Source organism: Camelina sativa, chromosome 9, assembly GCF_030686135.1.
Source record: "Camelina sativa cultivar CO46 ecotype springtype chromosome 9, ASM3068613v1".
NCBI classification, from domain to species: Eukaryota; Viridiplantae; Streptophyta; class Magnoliopsida; order Brassicales; family Brassicaceae; genus Camelina; species Camelina sativa.
This window is the reverse complement of record NC_141888.1, coordinates 1082370-1099538: the sequence shown is the minus strand read 5'-3', so window position 1 is coordinate 1099538 and position 17169 is coordinate 1082370. Positions and strand designations below refer to the sequence as shown.

Sequence of the window (17169 nt, the reverse complement as noted above, 5' to 3'; positions counted from 1 at the left end):
GATTTTTATGTGTGGAGTGTGGTGTCCACCAAATCATGCATATCAACAAATAATATTTAGTCATAATATCTAACACATATTCTTTAAACAAAACATGAAAGCTCAATTTGTAATTGTTTCATCAATAGAAATGAATTTATAGTTACAAATCGCAACTAGCAAAATTTCATTTTATGTTGCATAAACACACTACTCATAACTCATTACTTAACACTGAAAAATAAATTTAGGATTATATATAGAATGAGATATATTGACGTTTTGAGCTCTTTTTTGCGAATATAGAATTTTAACATTTTTTATGTATAACCTCAATAAGCTAAATAATTTAAATAATGGCTAATAATCTACCTACAAATGAGAAAAACAAATGAATAAAATACTTAAAAAAATGATTCAGTTTTAATAAATTTAATATAATTTGAATGATCAAAACGTTATTTATGTATTTGTCCTAATAGGTGAAAAATCAATTCAAATCAAAATTTTGGATTTTTATGTAAATGTAAAAGGAACCTCCAACACAATTATTAAAATTAATACACCAAAATAGTTGTTTGAGGCGGTTCACATTATGTTCACATTAGTGTTATGTTTTAATTACTAGTGATCATTATTTGTGAAGTTGTATATTTTCTCAAAGAGATATAAAAGAGTTTGTTAATAGATTTACCCAATACTTAAGATATTTTGATACTGTATAATTTTTTGCAGTATGTTTGATGGTAATAAGTAATAAAAATTTAAACATAATTTTTCTTTTATAAATTTAGAATTGTAAGAAAGATCTTTCAAATATATATATAAAAAACCTTTTATCAAAACGAAGAAAAAATTCATTGAACGTAACTAATCATGAACAAACTTATTAAACTTTACATTTTCTCTTAAATACAATTGTATTATGAGCCATCTTAACTGTTGGTTTGTTCATGATTGTAAAAACGATCATCTTAACTGTAAAAACGATCATCTTAATTGTAAAAACGATCACCTTAACTGTAAAAACGATCATCTTAACTGTAAAAACGATCATCTTAATTGTAAAAACGATCATCTTAACTGTTGTAGGAAATAAAACTAAAATACAAGTTGTTTAGGTAAATACGGATATACATAAAATTAAAAAAAAAAAAAAAATTAGTTTGACGAGTGAAATTTATTCCACTTGTATCTTCTTTAATGTACTCGAGGAGTGCCATTTGTAATTTTGTCAATAAAGATCGAACATGACGGAAATGCCCCTGTCAGTGAAGTCATATTACCTGTCTCCGTTGGATTCTACTTTACAACCAACCTTTTTTGTCTTATTGCGTACCATACTAAACCAAATCATATACTAGTAATCTCTTTTTTCTTTTTTTCTTTTTTTCTTTTTTTTTTCATATATGAATTTTATGTAATTGCAATTTCTGTGAAAAAACCATTGCCTTCTAAGAGGCAATAGGCATATTTATGTAATTTTTGGGGTTAATTTATCCAAATCAAATTTGTTAATTAATATTTTGTGAGTCTTGCATTGTTATCAGGCAATATTTGTCGAGGAACTTTATAGTTCCGACATAGTCGGTTCACCATTCCTAATGTGGTGTGCAATTGAATAATAATATTCGTGACACAAACGACAAATGATAAAGCTAATAACCATGTGGTATTTAGATCAATATTCTTATATAGTCCATTATGTGAATAATTATTGCTTAGTATTTAGCTAACATGTTCCTAGTATGTACCATATCTTTAAATAATTATTAACGTAAGAAAATGAATAAACGATGCTTGTGTTTCTCTCTCAAACGGTTATATCATATTATCATTAACTAGAATTTAGGATAAGCAACATATACCCAAAATGATGCAAAGTATTATTCTAAACTGTACTTAATGATTGTGTATGTTATAATTTACTGAAATTAAACCATCCTCGTCTGTTTTTCTATTTTATTATGAACAATAATTATTTAGCGTACAAATACAAACTCAGTATTTTCTCGTGTCACTTGAGCTGCAAATTTTGAATAGAAAAGATAGGCTCTATACAATCATTTATTTTCTTTTGTGTGTGATATAAAATCATATAGTAATATAGTATGCAAGTGGATGGATTTAAAAAATCATTAGATTCCGCCGAACCAATGGCAATGAGACCAAAGATTATGTACTAGTGTGGTGGGGTGCGAGTTCATCAATAACAAATAGAGCACATACATACACAGAGATTATTTAATAATTGTTACTATTTTATTTTGTTCTAAAGAATTTTGGTTCTTTCTTCGTAGGTCCGTCTATAATGATATATTCCCGACATCACATACAATGCAATCTTCGTTACAACCACTGCATCTGCATATAATACGTGTTAAAAATCAGAGTGTTGATAAATGTATCTCCAATTGCGGTATGTTTGAGCTTTACTCACATATTGCATAAATTGCAAGTGACACGATTTACGAATTCTTTGAACTCACAATGTGTAAAACTCGAATACGGCTTTCCGCTTTGGCGTTATCTTTCTTAATTTGCATCGTTCAGTTACCAAATTAAAACCCAATTAAGAATGAAATATTTACAAAAGCTTGGAAAAAGAGATACGTCTCTCAAAACAAGTATATTGATTAAACGTATGAAATATTAATAGTGGCTTTTTTGGTAGTTCCTTTTTGTTTCTTTACGTGAGTGGCTGAGTGCTAGTGGACGAATAGTTATGAATCATGATTAAGCAGTAGGGTTCATCACATCGGATGATCCCATAAACAAATCATTAGCTTTTTACCTCCAAAATTAAATCTTGATCGTTCACAACCGTGCTATCATCACTATAATCCCACTAATTAATTCTATACATCTAGATTATGGATTAGCATAGCTAAATAAGTTGTCTAATTCGACTGTTCATTAATGTTTTTATTTGACCGCAACTTATTTTTCTATATGGTTTGTAAGTTAATAATCACTGTTACCAAGGTTTTGTTTGTAAATTACTGTTATAGAGAAGTTGACGTATACTTATAAAGCGTAGTGATTTATTGTTTCTCATGCCAATATGAATAAAAGGATCGTTTATTGACATGATAATGTCGTTGTTTGTAAGCTAGAGTTACGTGCAAGTAACTTAAATGAAATAAAATCTTTGGTTGAGATATAGACAGGCCAAGATAAGTATGAAGTCGTGTTGTAGATAGACTGTTTATATTGTTTTGTGGATGTGAATTTTTGTCCCAACCTCAACTTGCCACGTCATCACTTCTCGAACGATTGTGTGGCAATATGCTAAGTTTCCATCCAAACCCTCGTGACGATTTTGATTTTGAACAGAAAAAAATTAATATTGAGAAGCCTACAAACTGTTTCCAAAATATAATCAATGAAGCTTCTTTATTAAAAAAAATTATAAAATAAAATTGTTATCTTATCCATAGCTTGAAAATGTAGCTCGTGTGGACCAAAGACACCAATGGGTCCATTTTTATGTTCTTAAGAGTCAAAACATCAATCCTCAAAGTCGAATATGCATCTTATAAATTATTTTGTGTGTACGAGTAACGAGTTGAAAAAAACTATAGTATTATATATCGTTTTCTCGTTATATTTAATGGTGATTTTATGTCATCGTGATAAATCGAAGTACCTTCTTAACTAGGGCGATGATGGGTCCATGCAACCTAGCAACGGAAAAAGAAAGTTTGAAATTATGATTACAAATAGGCATAGTATGTAGCTTTGACTGGTTTTTCTCTGAAGTTTAATGAATTAACAGTCTGATATGGACATTATTAAAACAAATTATATGTTAAGCAGTGACTTTTTTTTTCCTAAGAAACGAAAGATTTTTTTTTTTTTGAGCAAACAGATGTTATCATTCACTATCGAAAGAGTAACATACATGAGGAGTAGGGTAGCTTAAAAGATAACATAGGAGGGCATGCCCCAAATTTAACAACAACAAAGTAGCATAGTAAGATAGGAGCAAGTGATATTAAGGGCTTGAGAGCTATAGACCACAAGCTAAAAAGCTTACTGGAACATGTGAGATCAAGGCATATCAAAGCTGCTTCCAAGAGCAAGCCAATGGAAGGGGAGATGGCCATTTCCTTCAAAAGAGGGTTTAGTGGCAAAGAAGCGGACAAAGCTGACATTCTCACCAAGTTGGGAAGGACTACTCTAGGTAGATCTTTGTCAGGGGTTCGAGCAAGTCTGAGAATGCTCTGATAACCGGTCACTACTAAGGTAGTGGCGGTTCTGATGATGGGATAGAGATGCTTGAAGAGATTGGGGTAACCTTTGCTTCCATGAACAGAGGTCATAATGCCCCGAATCTTCAAGCTGATCTGAGGGAACTTCAAGAAGTTGATGAAAAGCAGATTGGAGAACTTAGTCAATAGGCAGGGTAATGGGAGGAGGCGGATGAAACAGAGGTAATCCTCACTCAGTGGAGCTAGGATCATAATGCCAAGTTTCAACAAGTTATTACCTTCAGAGAAAATAGTCCTATGTGTTTCTGGTAACATGGGTTTTAGAAGACTCTTAAACCAATCTAGCAACATAAATGACTTAAGGTTCACTAGCAGTCTTTGAACTAATGGAGACCTTAAGCTACCAAGTTGTTGACTAGAATGGGAGAGAGTGGATTGCAGGTCGGACCTAGTTACACAATGACACTGAGGCAGTCGAAATATTGGTGATAGATACGGTAAAGGTGCAAAGGATGCAGGCACTAAAACAAGCCCGACTAGCGGGACAGACATACTGATGAAGCTCAGCCAAAAAAACATCCAAACCAAACCAAACAACTGGCCATGACAAAAGGGGTTTTCAAGACAAATAAGTGCATCAACTGTTCTGCTACCGAGTACGACTCGACTTGACCAAGCAGTGTAGACTGACACTAACCAATTTGACCTTGGTATGAAGTTATAAACGGGTCTATGGGACTTCCAGATCAGAAATAAATCATGGTTTCTCTGAGGATGACTAACTTCCAGGGTTCCAAGAAAAGAGCGAGAATACAACCTGGGCCAAATGGGTAACAAGAGGGAAAGAGAGGATGCCGATAATGTGGGTTGCATTGTCAAGATCTTCATCATCTCCGGCGTCAGAACAGAGCTTCCGTCCAACTGCAACCAAGTAAAAGCCTTGGTGAGGGGATTAAAATCCGAGGAGCGGTAAGATGTTGTGGTTGACAGCAAAGTGAGGCGGTGAGATCGACAGAAACCGGGACTAGTGGGGCAATCATGGCTCTCAGAGGTAGTAACGGATGATTGGGGTCTCGATGAAGCATGCTCACCGAGAAGAGAGACCGGGTGCGGAGGAGAGGTAGGGGGTTGAAGCTGAAGCATGGTCGGAGGTGAGATCTGGAATCTCAAAGGGTCTCTGATGGGGATGAAAGCAGAAACAAACGGACTAGAGCAAACGAGGAAGCAACAGAGACGAAGAAACAAAGACCCAGCGACGCCGATCGGACTCGACGCCGCCGGGAGAGGGTGCCTCGGTGGTTGTGCCAGAGAGAGGGTGGCTAGGGCGAACTACCAATTGACAGAAACGAAAGATTTTCTGTGATAAATATTTACATGAAAAACACATTACATTTTCTTTTAATTAATACATTTTCCATTTCATTTAGAAATTTGAGAAAGTACAATGCAAATGTTATTAGGAAAGTATGTGCAACCTCATGACAGCTGTGGACCAAAATATTAAGGCAGATTTTTTAATTTAGTATATCATTCGTCTTAACAACGTTTTACAGATGATAAGATTAGTGTAATTAGTGTGGCTGTCACAGTAGTTGATGATTTCCTAAACAAAAATGATCAAACATTAAATGATTACTCAAATATCATATGAACTTATACTCAATATCACTATGCGTGGGATAAATCTGTTTAAATAAATATTATAAGTAAAATTATTATTTGAGATTTAAAATTCATTTGTGTAAAACAAAATATGTAAGTAAAATTTTTTTCATTTATTCACCTTGTACAGCTTTTAACTTTTACCAATTATAAAAATGTTAACAAAAAATTTATCAAAAACTTAACTCTCAGTTTTTTTGTAAAACTTTTATGTACAACTCTTTTCTACAGCTTTGCACTATTTTATAACAGTTTACAGCTACAGCTTACAATTTTATGTAGTGCTACCAGTTAGATCCGACAATTAAAAAGATTGCTTTGAGAATTGTAGCAAAAACAGTGACAACCATAAGCCACCATAAAGTATAAACCACTCACTATAAAATCAATATCTCTAAATTAACATTAATTATTGGTGGTATTCATTTTTTAGAATTAAAAATATTATTACTCGCAGCTAGCTAGTGCAGTGCTTAGGTTCATATAGGGTTAGGGTGAATAAAAAAAAATATAGCCTTTATTATTAAAAAACTAAAAATGATAAATATATATATTAGATAGTTACTCATGCAATACGAAAATGATATATATTTTTAACTGTTTTATATATTTCTATTATTTTATGGCTATGATAAAATGATCTATATATAAAAATTATTTAATTGTTAGATACATGGAGTATAGCTAGGGGTGTCAATATGGATAAAATTTGATGGATCAATCCAACTCAAGTCAACCCATGAACTTTAATGAGTAAAAAAAAATTACCCTAATAGATTCATGTAACTAATACATTTGGATTGAGATAAATCGTTTGGATTTACTAATGGGTAAAAGTAATACCTTTGGATTGAGCTAAAACCCAGCAACTAATACATTTGGATTTACTAATAGTTTTGGATTTACAAGAGTTGGTGAAAATCACAATGTAGCACAAAGTACTGATTTTAATGAAGTCACTATTATCTTAGATGGTCAACTCATTTAACCATTTCACTCATCAAATTAAACGAGTTCATGGATTAACCTAACTCATTTAAACATTAGGTAATAAGTTGAATTAATCATTTTGACATCTCTAAGTATAGCTTACATTAAATTCTATATAAATATAAATTATAGGTGTGATTGTTTATATATGGCAGCAAATTAGTCATTTTTTTGTTCTTTGAAATGTTGAATAGATATTAACAAAAAATATGGAAAATATGAACAAAACATACTTAAGATATTTGTACGTATGTGTTTTTATAACACATAAAATAGACTATTAGATATCATACCATCTATTTTTTTATTGTCATATTAGCATTTTGTTAATTCATTAAAAATATGCTTTCGTATAAAATTTCAATATACATTTTCAACTTTCATGTGGTTTTTCATTTTACTTTCAAACATCCAATACATTATATAATATTCTATTTATACAAACAAAAGATTAAGAAATATAAAATAAAAAGAATTAATAACAAACAAAATATCATAAATATTTGAAATAAAAAACGTAAACATATTTTCAAGCTAAATAAATAACCTAACTAAAACGGTATGTGATATTATAATTTTTTATTATTTTGTGGTCTTAGACAAATGTCCTTTTTAATACTTATAAGGCACGGCACTGCGCTATTGGTTAGTGCCTTAGTGATAAATTATACTACTACTAGAGTGTTATCATTAGTTGAGTTCTGCTGTTTGTATTTTTTCTCTGTTTCACATTAAGTTTTTCTATTATGCAATGTTCCCGTTTATTTTAGAACTGACATGGCACGAATATGGGCCTCAATCATTATTAAGCCCAGTAGAGCCCATACTTACAATATTTCAATAATTTATTTTCGTGTCTTATAATAAGGTCCTTAATACGAAGTTACGAACCAACCCGTCCAATTAGGTCATCTCATGTACAGCCCACCCAATGATTAAAGTCGTAGAGAGCAAAATACAACTCTCAAAGTTATTTTTTTTTTGATAAATTATATATCAAAAAACTGTAACAAAAATTATTAGAACGTATAGTCTTATTTTTAAGGATATAACTTACATATCATATAAGTATAAACGTAGCGGCCCAAAACAATATGATAACACAAGAAATTCTTCTAGGTAGAGAGATCGTATATCACTTCCTCGAAATCATTTTTTTTGACTCATATATCACTATTAAGTATTATGAGTTAAGATTAAAAATCATCAAAACTTAAAACTTATGCTAAAAAGATAACATATATGTTTTATAAAATGTGAAATGAAACCTTTTAGAAATAGATATGAGATTACGAAGATTTCTCATGTCAAAATCCCAGACGATTCCATGAGATATGACATATGTTAAAGCTTAGTAATTGCCAGTTAAGGTGTCAACAATAGTCAACTACTATAGGGGATTCAAACACTTGTCTAGCTCCTAACCCTAAAATAAGTCTTCCAACACTAGTAAACGACCTAGTATACATTTAGGCAGGAAACTTCAGGCGTTCGTTTTTTGTTATTCATGTACATGAACAATCTTGATTCTTGAAAACAAGTACTGTATGAAATATTTTGTGTGTCATTTTGAGTGTGAAATCTTTGGATTTTTTCACCTAATTACGTACAATAGCTTTTTCTTGGTCAAAGAATCATTGATCGATGTTGATTTATGAGTGATAATTGTAGACGTTTAACATAGGATATCATATTTAATGAATGTAGTTGATCTTATCTCTATAGAATATTCTATTCGACTTTTGAATTACGATTGATTGAGATAGTAATTATTAAATCGTGATTGTTTATATAACCTTTGGAAAAAAAAGGACGAATACACTAGTCTTGCTTTTTTGACTCATAATAGCGAACACGTTTGTGTGAATTTTCTAATAAGTTATTAACATTTACTAGTACAAAATAGATTATAATTAACTAAAGAAATAAATATAACCAAATTAATTTATAAAATAATGTGGGTCGGTTTTTGTATTATTATGTATACTATTAGTTAATTGGTTTAATGAGGTGATTGTCGAGCATGTGATTACCAAAAACATAATTAGAGAGTAAATACAAACACTAGAAAAAATAAAATATGTTACAAAATCTTATAAAATACTATAATTAAAAGAGGATATTTTGTAGCCACTAAATGATTTTAATGATATAAAGTTAACATGAATCTCACATGGCCGACACACACACATTTTGTTAGCACCACTTCCTTTATGTACCCACCTTTTTTACCCCCTCTTTGTGTACTACTAAAATCCCACATATTCTACTTTTTACATCTTTGAGAATAAAGGATTAAAATTAGCAAAACTCGTCGAAAAAAATCGTGTGTCCTACATGAACATAGATGCTTTATATGAATCGAACGCCGGAAAATTATAACTTTATCAAAAACTCCGCATTATCTTGAATTTCATTTAATCTTTATCACACTTTAGTTCAAGGTTTTTTAATTAATTAGTCAGTGCATAGGAATGATTGGTTTATGCTCATATGCTAAATGCTAGATTAATAAAAAAACGCGTTTCGCACTTAGTCTCGAGCCCGAGTAACGTTCAAGATATTGGAGCACATTTAGGATTAGTTTGTTTAACTTTGCCAAGTCTAAAAAGAATAAATTTGTCTTCTAAAAGATCATGATCATACAAGTCAATAAATATGCAGAAACATGTGCCACACGTGGTTAGAGAACCAACAACGATATCGATGTATACGTGTTTCCAAAAATCGCAGAGTTCGCTACAACCAAAACGTATTGACAAATCCAGTGAAAAAGATGTCGTTTTCTCCAAAATATGTTGATTTTTCTCCAGTATCATATATATACGGTCATTTACTTTGTGGTCTAATTTGCGCTAGAGACATACATGAGTAGCAATATTGTCGCCAACACCATAATAAAGGGTCACATTCTTCATCAAGTCAGCATTAACATAAATCCAAAACAAGTTGCGGAAAAAAAATAACTATTTAGGCGGAGAACTTTTAAAATAAAAGGATAAAATTAGAGAGTAATTATGAAGAATACGTTTCATGCAAGGTGAAACTAAAAATGAGATTGGTCAGATTCCATATCATACAAAAGTATGTCCATCGACACATTTCTCAATATTCAAAACAAAATTTTCAATGCATTGACTAATAACACATTTGTATTTTCTTTGTAAGGTTTTAACAAGATGTTTGTCCATGAAAAAGTTGCAAAAAATGCTGCGGCTACAAAACAAACCTATAAATATTGTTTTAGCAATAGTCAACAGTTGAATCTGGTACCCAAGGAAGGAAATAACACATTAGAAACTCATTCACACAGTTTTAAAAGAATTCTATAATCCATCATCATGCACCAACCAAAACTCATGCAAAATATGCAACTAGTAGTCTCAAGTTTTTTACACGTGTGACATATCATGGGCTTTATGGGTCAGGCCCATATTACATAGTAAAGTCAGGGGGGGGGGGGGCAATTTCGTAAAAAAACGAGGCTACTAAAATGCCTTAATGGGGCCAGATCTGCGCTTTGTCGCGATGTCATTATCGGCCAAGATATGCGATAGCGACCTTCGTACAAAGTCTCTCCCTCTCTCTCTCTCTCTCACTCACCCTATTCCTATTTTTATCCTTTTTTCTTTCTAAAACATGGAAACGTTTTATTTCTAAAATTTTATAAAACTTCTCTATTTATGAGAAGGTGAAGAAATAGATACTACTAATAATAGTTTTGCAAAAATATACTCCACTTAAGTTTAATAAATTTAGAGGGGTGTATTCAATCTAATATTTCAAATGATTTGAGTTTTTATGAGATTTTAAATGATTTTGATGATTTTAGGGAAGTTGATATGATTTATTGTAAAAAAATTTTAAATCTCACCTAAAACTATGAGATTTGGATTTCTGTATTTTTAACTAAACAAATCCTCTCAAATATTCTATACTCCCTAAAGATCATTAAAATCCAAATCCACAATCTATTTTGAATAACAGTAGATTTTAAAATAAATTTTTAAATCATCAGCTCAATAACAGTGGATTTTAAAGTAAATTTTTAAATCATCAGTTCAATAACAGAGGATTTTAATAGATTTTATAAAATCTATGATTGAATAACATATGATTTGTAAATTTTACACAAATCACTTAAAATGTCAAGTTGAATATACTCCCTTAAACACGTTAAATTTTGGTAGAGATAATAAAGTCTGGTAATCTTTAATCATCTTTATTACAGACAAAAAAAAATTGAGGTCAATTTAATTGAGGAAATTTGTGCTAAAATAGTAACTTTTTGTTGGATGGATCATATCATGAGCCATTAAGAAAAAGTCCAAAACTTTTTCTTCTTCAAAGTTGGACTCAAGTTAGAAAGAGAAAGATAAAAAAAAAAGAGCTACAGAGACATATATATAAAATGTATATATAAATAAATAAAATTGAAAAGGAAGCTCATCAGAGAGCAAAAAAACTGATATAGACAGAGAGAGCGAAACGTATCTGGGGAAAATCTAAAAAATTCGATTTCATTTTTCTTCTATTTTATTTTTTACTTACTTACTTTTAAAAGCAATAAAATCTCATTATACATTTTACATAAAGAAGAAAATATAAACAAAAACACACAGAAGAGGAAAGAAGAAAGAGCTTGAAGAAAGAAAAAAAAAACTGAATACAATTGAATTTGTTTCCTAAAAAGTGATGAGAAGAAGAGATTTAAGGTTATAATAATGCAATGTTCAATCCTTTCCCAACTCATTACAGGTAATGAAAATTATTATTTTTTCTCTCCATGTGCGTTTAACGAAAGTTTCGGTTTTTTTTTTTTTTTCAGTTGTTGTTGTGTGCTTCGTTGTTTGTTCTTCTGGTGTTTGTGTGTTCTCTGTGTTCTTTGGTCAAAGCTTCAATTGTTATTTTAAAGTTGTTGGATTTGAGACAGTGAACATAGCTGTGTTCTTTGTTCCGAGAAGAAACAACAATAATAACATTCACGCCTGTAAAGAGCTTATGATTAGTGTTTTGTTTTAGTATTATTAATTTCTCTGACAATAATTAGTGACAAAACATTTTTTTAATTCAATTCTTCTCTGTAAGAAAGAAAGAAACCTTCGGAAACTGAGCAAAGTTTGCTTCTTTTGAGAGCCATGCGTTTGAGAAAGCTTTGATTTTTTTTTTTTTCTCTCTTTTGTTCTTGAATTTGCAAAAAAAACTGTCCTTTTTCGTGTACAGGTTTCTAGGGTTTTTGTTTTTATATAGTAATCTATTGAAAAGAATCACGCAAAACAATGTTTATGGTAAAATTCTTAATCATAAACAAACACTACGCATGCTTTTTAGTAGTATATGAATGAATGCAACAAAAAGGCTCTAACTTTTTTTGTTGTTGTTGGCTAAGACGTTTTTTTTTTCTCTGTTGTTGTTGTTGTAGCTCAGATATGAACTGGGCACTCAACAATCATCAAGAATTAGAAAACCCAGAAGAAGAAGAGCCACCAAGGATTGAAGTTTCTGATTCTCAAGCACCGGAGAAATTGAAAAGCAACGATTTTTATCAACTGGGTGGTGCTCTGAATTCGACTGACAAGCCGAGAAAAATCGATTTTTGGCGTTCTGGGTTGATGGGTTTTGCCAAGATGCAGCAGCAGCAGCACTCAGTGGCGGTGAAGATGAATAGTAGTAATAACGATCAAATGGGTAACAAAAAGGGGTCAACTTTCATACAAGAGCATCGAGCATTGCTACCTAAAGCTTTGATTCTGTGGATCATCATTGTTGGGTTTATTAGCAAAGGGATTTATCAGTGGATGGATGATGCTAACAAGATTAGAAGAGAAGAGGTTTTGGTTGGCATGTGTGATCAAAGAGCTAGAATGTTGCAGGATCAGTTTAGTGTTAGTGTTAATCATGTTCATGCTTTGGCTATTCTTGTCTCCACTTTTCATTACCACAAGAATCCATCTGCAATTGATCAGGTTAGTGTGTGAGTTCATTAAAAAGCTCAAAAGCTTTGGGGAAACTTTTTGGAGTTGGTAGATTCATTAATGCAAAGTTGACTTTTTTTTGTCTTTGAATTTACTCATTTAAGTTTTGCTGTTGAGTAAATGAAGGTAAAGTTTGTTTCTTTGTTTTGATTGTCAGAGGATACGGAAATTTATTAATCTTTGCTCTGTGGTTTTGTGGTGAAATTTTGCAGGAGACATTTGCGGAATATACAGCAAGAACAGCGTTTGAGAGACCGTTGCTAAGTGGAGTGGCTTACGCTGAGAAAGTTGAGAATTCTGAGAGGGAGATGTTTGAGAGGCAGCACGATTGGGTTATAAAGACAATGGACAGAGGAGAGCCTTCACCGGTTAGGGACGAGTATGCTCCTGTCATATTCTCTCAAGATAGTGTCTCTTACCTTGAGTCACTCGATATGATGTCAGGCGAGGTAATAATATAAACATTTTTCTGGTTTTGATGTTTTAGTTCTGTATCTACCTACATGCAGCTTCTTAAATTTAGCTTTTGATATGCAGGAGGATCGTGAGAACATTTTGCGAGCTAGAGAAACCGGCAAAGCTGTCTTGACTAGCCCTTTTAGGTTGCTGGAAACTCACCATCTTGGAGTTGTGTTGACATTCCCTGTCTACAAGTCTTCTCTTCCTGAAAACCCAACTGTCCAAGAGCGTATTGCAGCCACTGCAGGGTAAAGTTATAAGAAGCAAATTTTTTGAGATTGAAAGATTGGTTTTGCCTGTGATCAAGTAAAAAGAAATTTAGAGGTTTCAAGATTAGTTTATGTGTGTGATCATGTGAAGATTGATGCTTGAGTTTGAAATGCAGGTACCTTGGTGGTGCGTTTGATGTGGAGTCTCTAGTCGAGAATTTACTTGGTCAGCTTGCTGGTAACCAAGCAATAGTTGTGCATGTGTATGATATCACCAATGCATCAGATCCACTTGTCATGTACGGCAATCAAGATGAAGAAGGTGACACATCTCTGTCCCATGAGAGCAAGCTTGATTTCGGAGACCCCTTCAGGAAACATAAGATGATATGCAGGTACCAAACATAAGATCTTTAAACTAAAACATTTCCTAATATATAAAACCTGATGTCTTGTTTTAACAATTTCGAGTGCAGGTACCACCAAAAGGCACCAATACCATTGAATGTCCTCACAACTGTGCCATTGTTCTTTGCGATTGGTTTCTTGGTTGGTTATATACTGTATGGTGCAGCTATGCACATAGTAAAAGTCGAAGACGATTTCCATGAAATGCAAGAGCTTAAAGTCCGAGCAGAAGCTGCTGATGTCGCTAAATCGCAGTTTCTTGCCACCGTGTCTCACGAAATCAGGACACCAATGAATGGCATTCTTGGTACCATATCGTCAAACAAGTTTCAGTACTGTTGCCTTTCATCTTTAGTTTCTCAAACTGACTCACAGATTTTGGTTTTTGTCTTTTTTTTTTCTTTCTGCAGGAATGCTTGCTATGCTGCTAGATACAGAACTTAGCTCAACACAGAGAGACTACGCTCAAACCGCTCAAGTATGTGGCAAAGCATTGATTGCGTTGATAAATGAAGTTCTTGATCGTGCCAAGATTGAAGCTGGAAAGCTGGAACTAGAATCTGTACCTTTCGATATCCGTTCAATACTAGATGATGTCCTTTCTCTGTTCTCTGAGGAGTCACGGAACAAAGGCATTGAGGTGAGTTTTCAATCCATGGAAAAAAGATACATCCTTTTGGAGTTGTTGCTGCTGATTTCTTGATTTCAAATTTGGCAGCTTGCGGTATTCGTTTCGGACAAAGTACCAGAGATAGTCAAAGGAGATTCAGGGAGGTTCAGACAGATAATCATAAACCTTGTTGGAAACTCGGTTAAAGTTAGTTCTTTTATCATAAAGTGTTTTCGTTTCTCATCGATATTGGATTCTTGTTTGATCAAGATGTTGTCTTCTTATTGACAGTTCACAGAGAAAGGACATATCTTTGTTAAAGTCCATCTTGCGGAACAATTAAAAGATGAAGCTGAACCAAAAACTGCAATATTGAATGGAGGAGGAGTTTCAGAAGAAATGATCGTTGCCTCTAAACCGTCAAGTTACAACACATTGAGCGGTTACGAAGCTGCTGATGGTCGGAATAGCTGGGATTCATTCAAGCATTTGGTCTCTGAGGAGCAGTTGTTATCAGACTTTGACATTTCCAGCAATGTTAGGCTTATGGTTTCGATTGAAGACACAGGTATTGGAATCCCTTTAGCTGCGCAAGGCCGTGTTTTTATGCCGTTTATGCAAGCGGATAGTTCAACTTCAAGAAATTATGGAGGTACTGGGATTGGTTTGAGTATAAGCAAGTGCCTTGTTGAACTTATGCGCGGTCAGATAAGTTTCATAAGCCGACCTCACATTGGAAGCACGTTCTGGTTCACGGCTGTGTTAGAGAAATGCGATAAATGCAGTGCGGTTAACCATTTGAAGAAACCTAACGTTGAGCACTTGCCTTCTACTTTTAAAGGAATGAGAGCTTTAGTTGTTGATGCTAAGCCCGTTAGAGCTGCCGTGACTAAATACCATATGAAAAGACTTGGAATCAATGTCGATGTCGTGACAAGTCTCAAAACTGCTGTTGTTGCTGCTGCTGCTTTTGGAAGAAACGGTTCTCCTCTCCCATCCGGGTAAAACATTGAAAGCTTATTTTATATTTGGTTAAATTGATTTGGAGGGTTACAAAATTGGTAACATATCAGTTTATATATATGCCAACTACTTGAATAACTCTTTTTTTGCCTTTCACAGAACAACAAAACCGCAGCTGGATATGATCTTAGTAGAGAAAGATTCATGGATTTCAACTGAAGATATAGACTCAGAGATGCGTGTATTGAACTCAAGAAGTAATGGAAACGTTCAACACAAGTCACCAAAACTAGCTCTATTCGCAACAAACATTACAAATTCAGAATTCGACAGAGCTAAATCAGCAGGGTTTGCAGATACGGTAATAATGAAACCATTAAGAGCAAGCATGATCGGCGCGTGTCTGCAACAAGTTCTTGAGCTGAGAAAGACGAGACAACAACATCCTGAGGGATCATCTCCGGCAACACTCAAAAGCTTGCTTACCGGGAAAAAGATTCTTGTGGTTGATGATAATATTGTAAACCGGAGAGTAGCTGCAGGAGCTCTCAAGAAATTTGGAGCTGAGGTGGTTTGTGCAGAGAGTGGTCAAGTTGCTTTGGGTTTGCTTCAGATTCCACACAGTTTTGATGCTTGCTTCATGGATATTCAGATGCCACAGATGGACGGGTAACTAACTATTAACCGAATTTAGTTTGCCGCCTAAACATAACGTTACTATAGTTTGATTTGGATTTTGTTGTTTTCTTTTTTTGTCTTTTTGGTTATCAGATTTGAAGCGACTCGGCAGATAAGGATGATGGAGCAGGAAGCAAAAGAGAAGACGAAGCTCGAATGGCATTTACCTATTCTGGCGATGACCGCGGATGTGATTCATGCAACCTATGAAGAATGTTTGAAGAGTGGAATGGATGGTTACGTCTCAAAACCTTTTGAAGAAGAGAATCTTTATAAATCCGTTGCCAAATCATTCAAACCTAATCCAATCTCAGATTCTTCTTCTTCTTCATAATCCAATCTTCCGGCGAGTCTTTTTTTTGTTTGTCTCTCTGGAGCCGGAGAATGGACTGATTCTGCTGATTCATTGGGATTATATATGCATTTTGGTTGCTGTAAATATAGGTTCACAGTCCAGAGATTTTGTAAGGTTTTTTTTCTTCTTTTTCTAAGTAATGTAGCTTGGTATGGCCAGTATGTATGTTGTTTAATGACAACTTTCGACGGTTCAGTGTTCATCTTAGCCTAAGTATTAATTCCACAGGAATGGGTCTGTACTGTATCAGATTTGGTTAGTTGTTTAAACATCAGTTTCGTGTAGTTTTCTAATAATCTCTTTATTTCTTTATAACATCTTGTAGAGTAACCTGAGACTAGAAGATTTCGATTCACCTTTGAGGTCCTTTAACAACCAAGTTGCACTCAAGAAACCTCACACAATCCCGATGGAACGACGAACATAGAAAGAGGTTAAGCAAGAAATCGAAACAAATCACTCTCTTGATAAGAACCTGAATCTCATTGCTTATATACTCACTCCCACTTGTAACTGACGTAGCCGCTATCGCATGGCACCTTTAACCGGCTTTAAGAGATTGCGACTGCCACTTCATTAGCTCTCAGTTGACTTGAGATTCCAAACCGAAGAAACAGACTGCGTTTTAATCAACTTCTTGGTACTCCGATCTTACTAAACCGAGTGA

At 33.4% G+C, this 17169-nt stretch overlaps 1 protein-coding gene across 4 annotated transcripts; it reads left to right on the top strand.

The window, feature by feature from the left end:
* The first annotated feature begins 11276 nt into the window (after window positions 1-11276).
* On the top strand, window positions 11277-16792 carry LOC104710113 (histidine kinase 4). 4 transcript variants are annotated; one of them, XM_010426653.3, is made up of 11 exons: window positions 11277-11603; window positions 12273-12811; window positions 13033-13269; window positions 13358-13527; window positions 13665-13883; window positions 13965-14203; window positions 14307-14536; window positions 14615-14713; window positions 14798-15507; window positions 15629-16138; window positions 16241-16792. In XM_010426653.3, the coding sequence occupies exons 1-11, from the start codon at window positions 11570-11572 to the stop codon at window positions 16479-16481; spliced, it is 3228 nt and encodes a 1075-aa protein (XP_010424955.1). In that variant the 5' UTR covers window positions 11277-11569; the 3' UTR covers window positions 16482-16792. The 4 variants fall into 4 exon arrangements, with proteins under 4 accessions (XP_010424955.1, XP_010424956.1, XP_010424958.1 ...); XM_010426654.3 differs by having other exon boundaries at window positions 11281-11603; window positions 12268-12811; XM_010426656.3 differs by lacking the exon at window positions 11277-11603 and adding an exon at window positions 11626-12133 and having other exon boundaries at window positions 12268-12811.
* The last annotated feature ends 377 nt before the right edge of the window (window positions 16793-17169 follow it).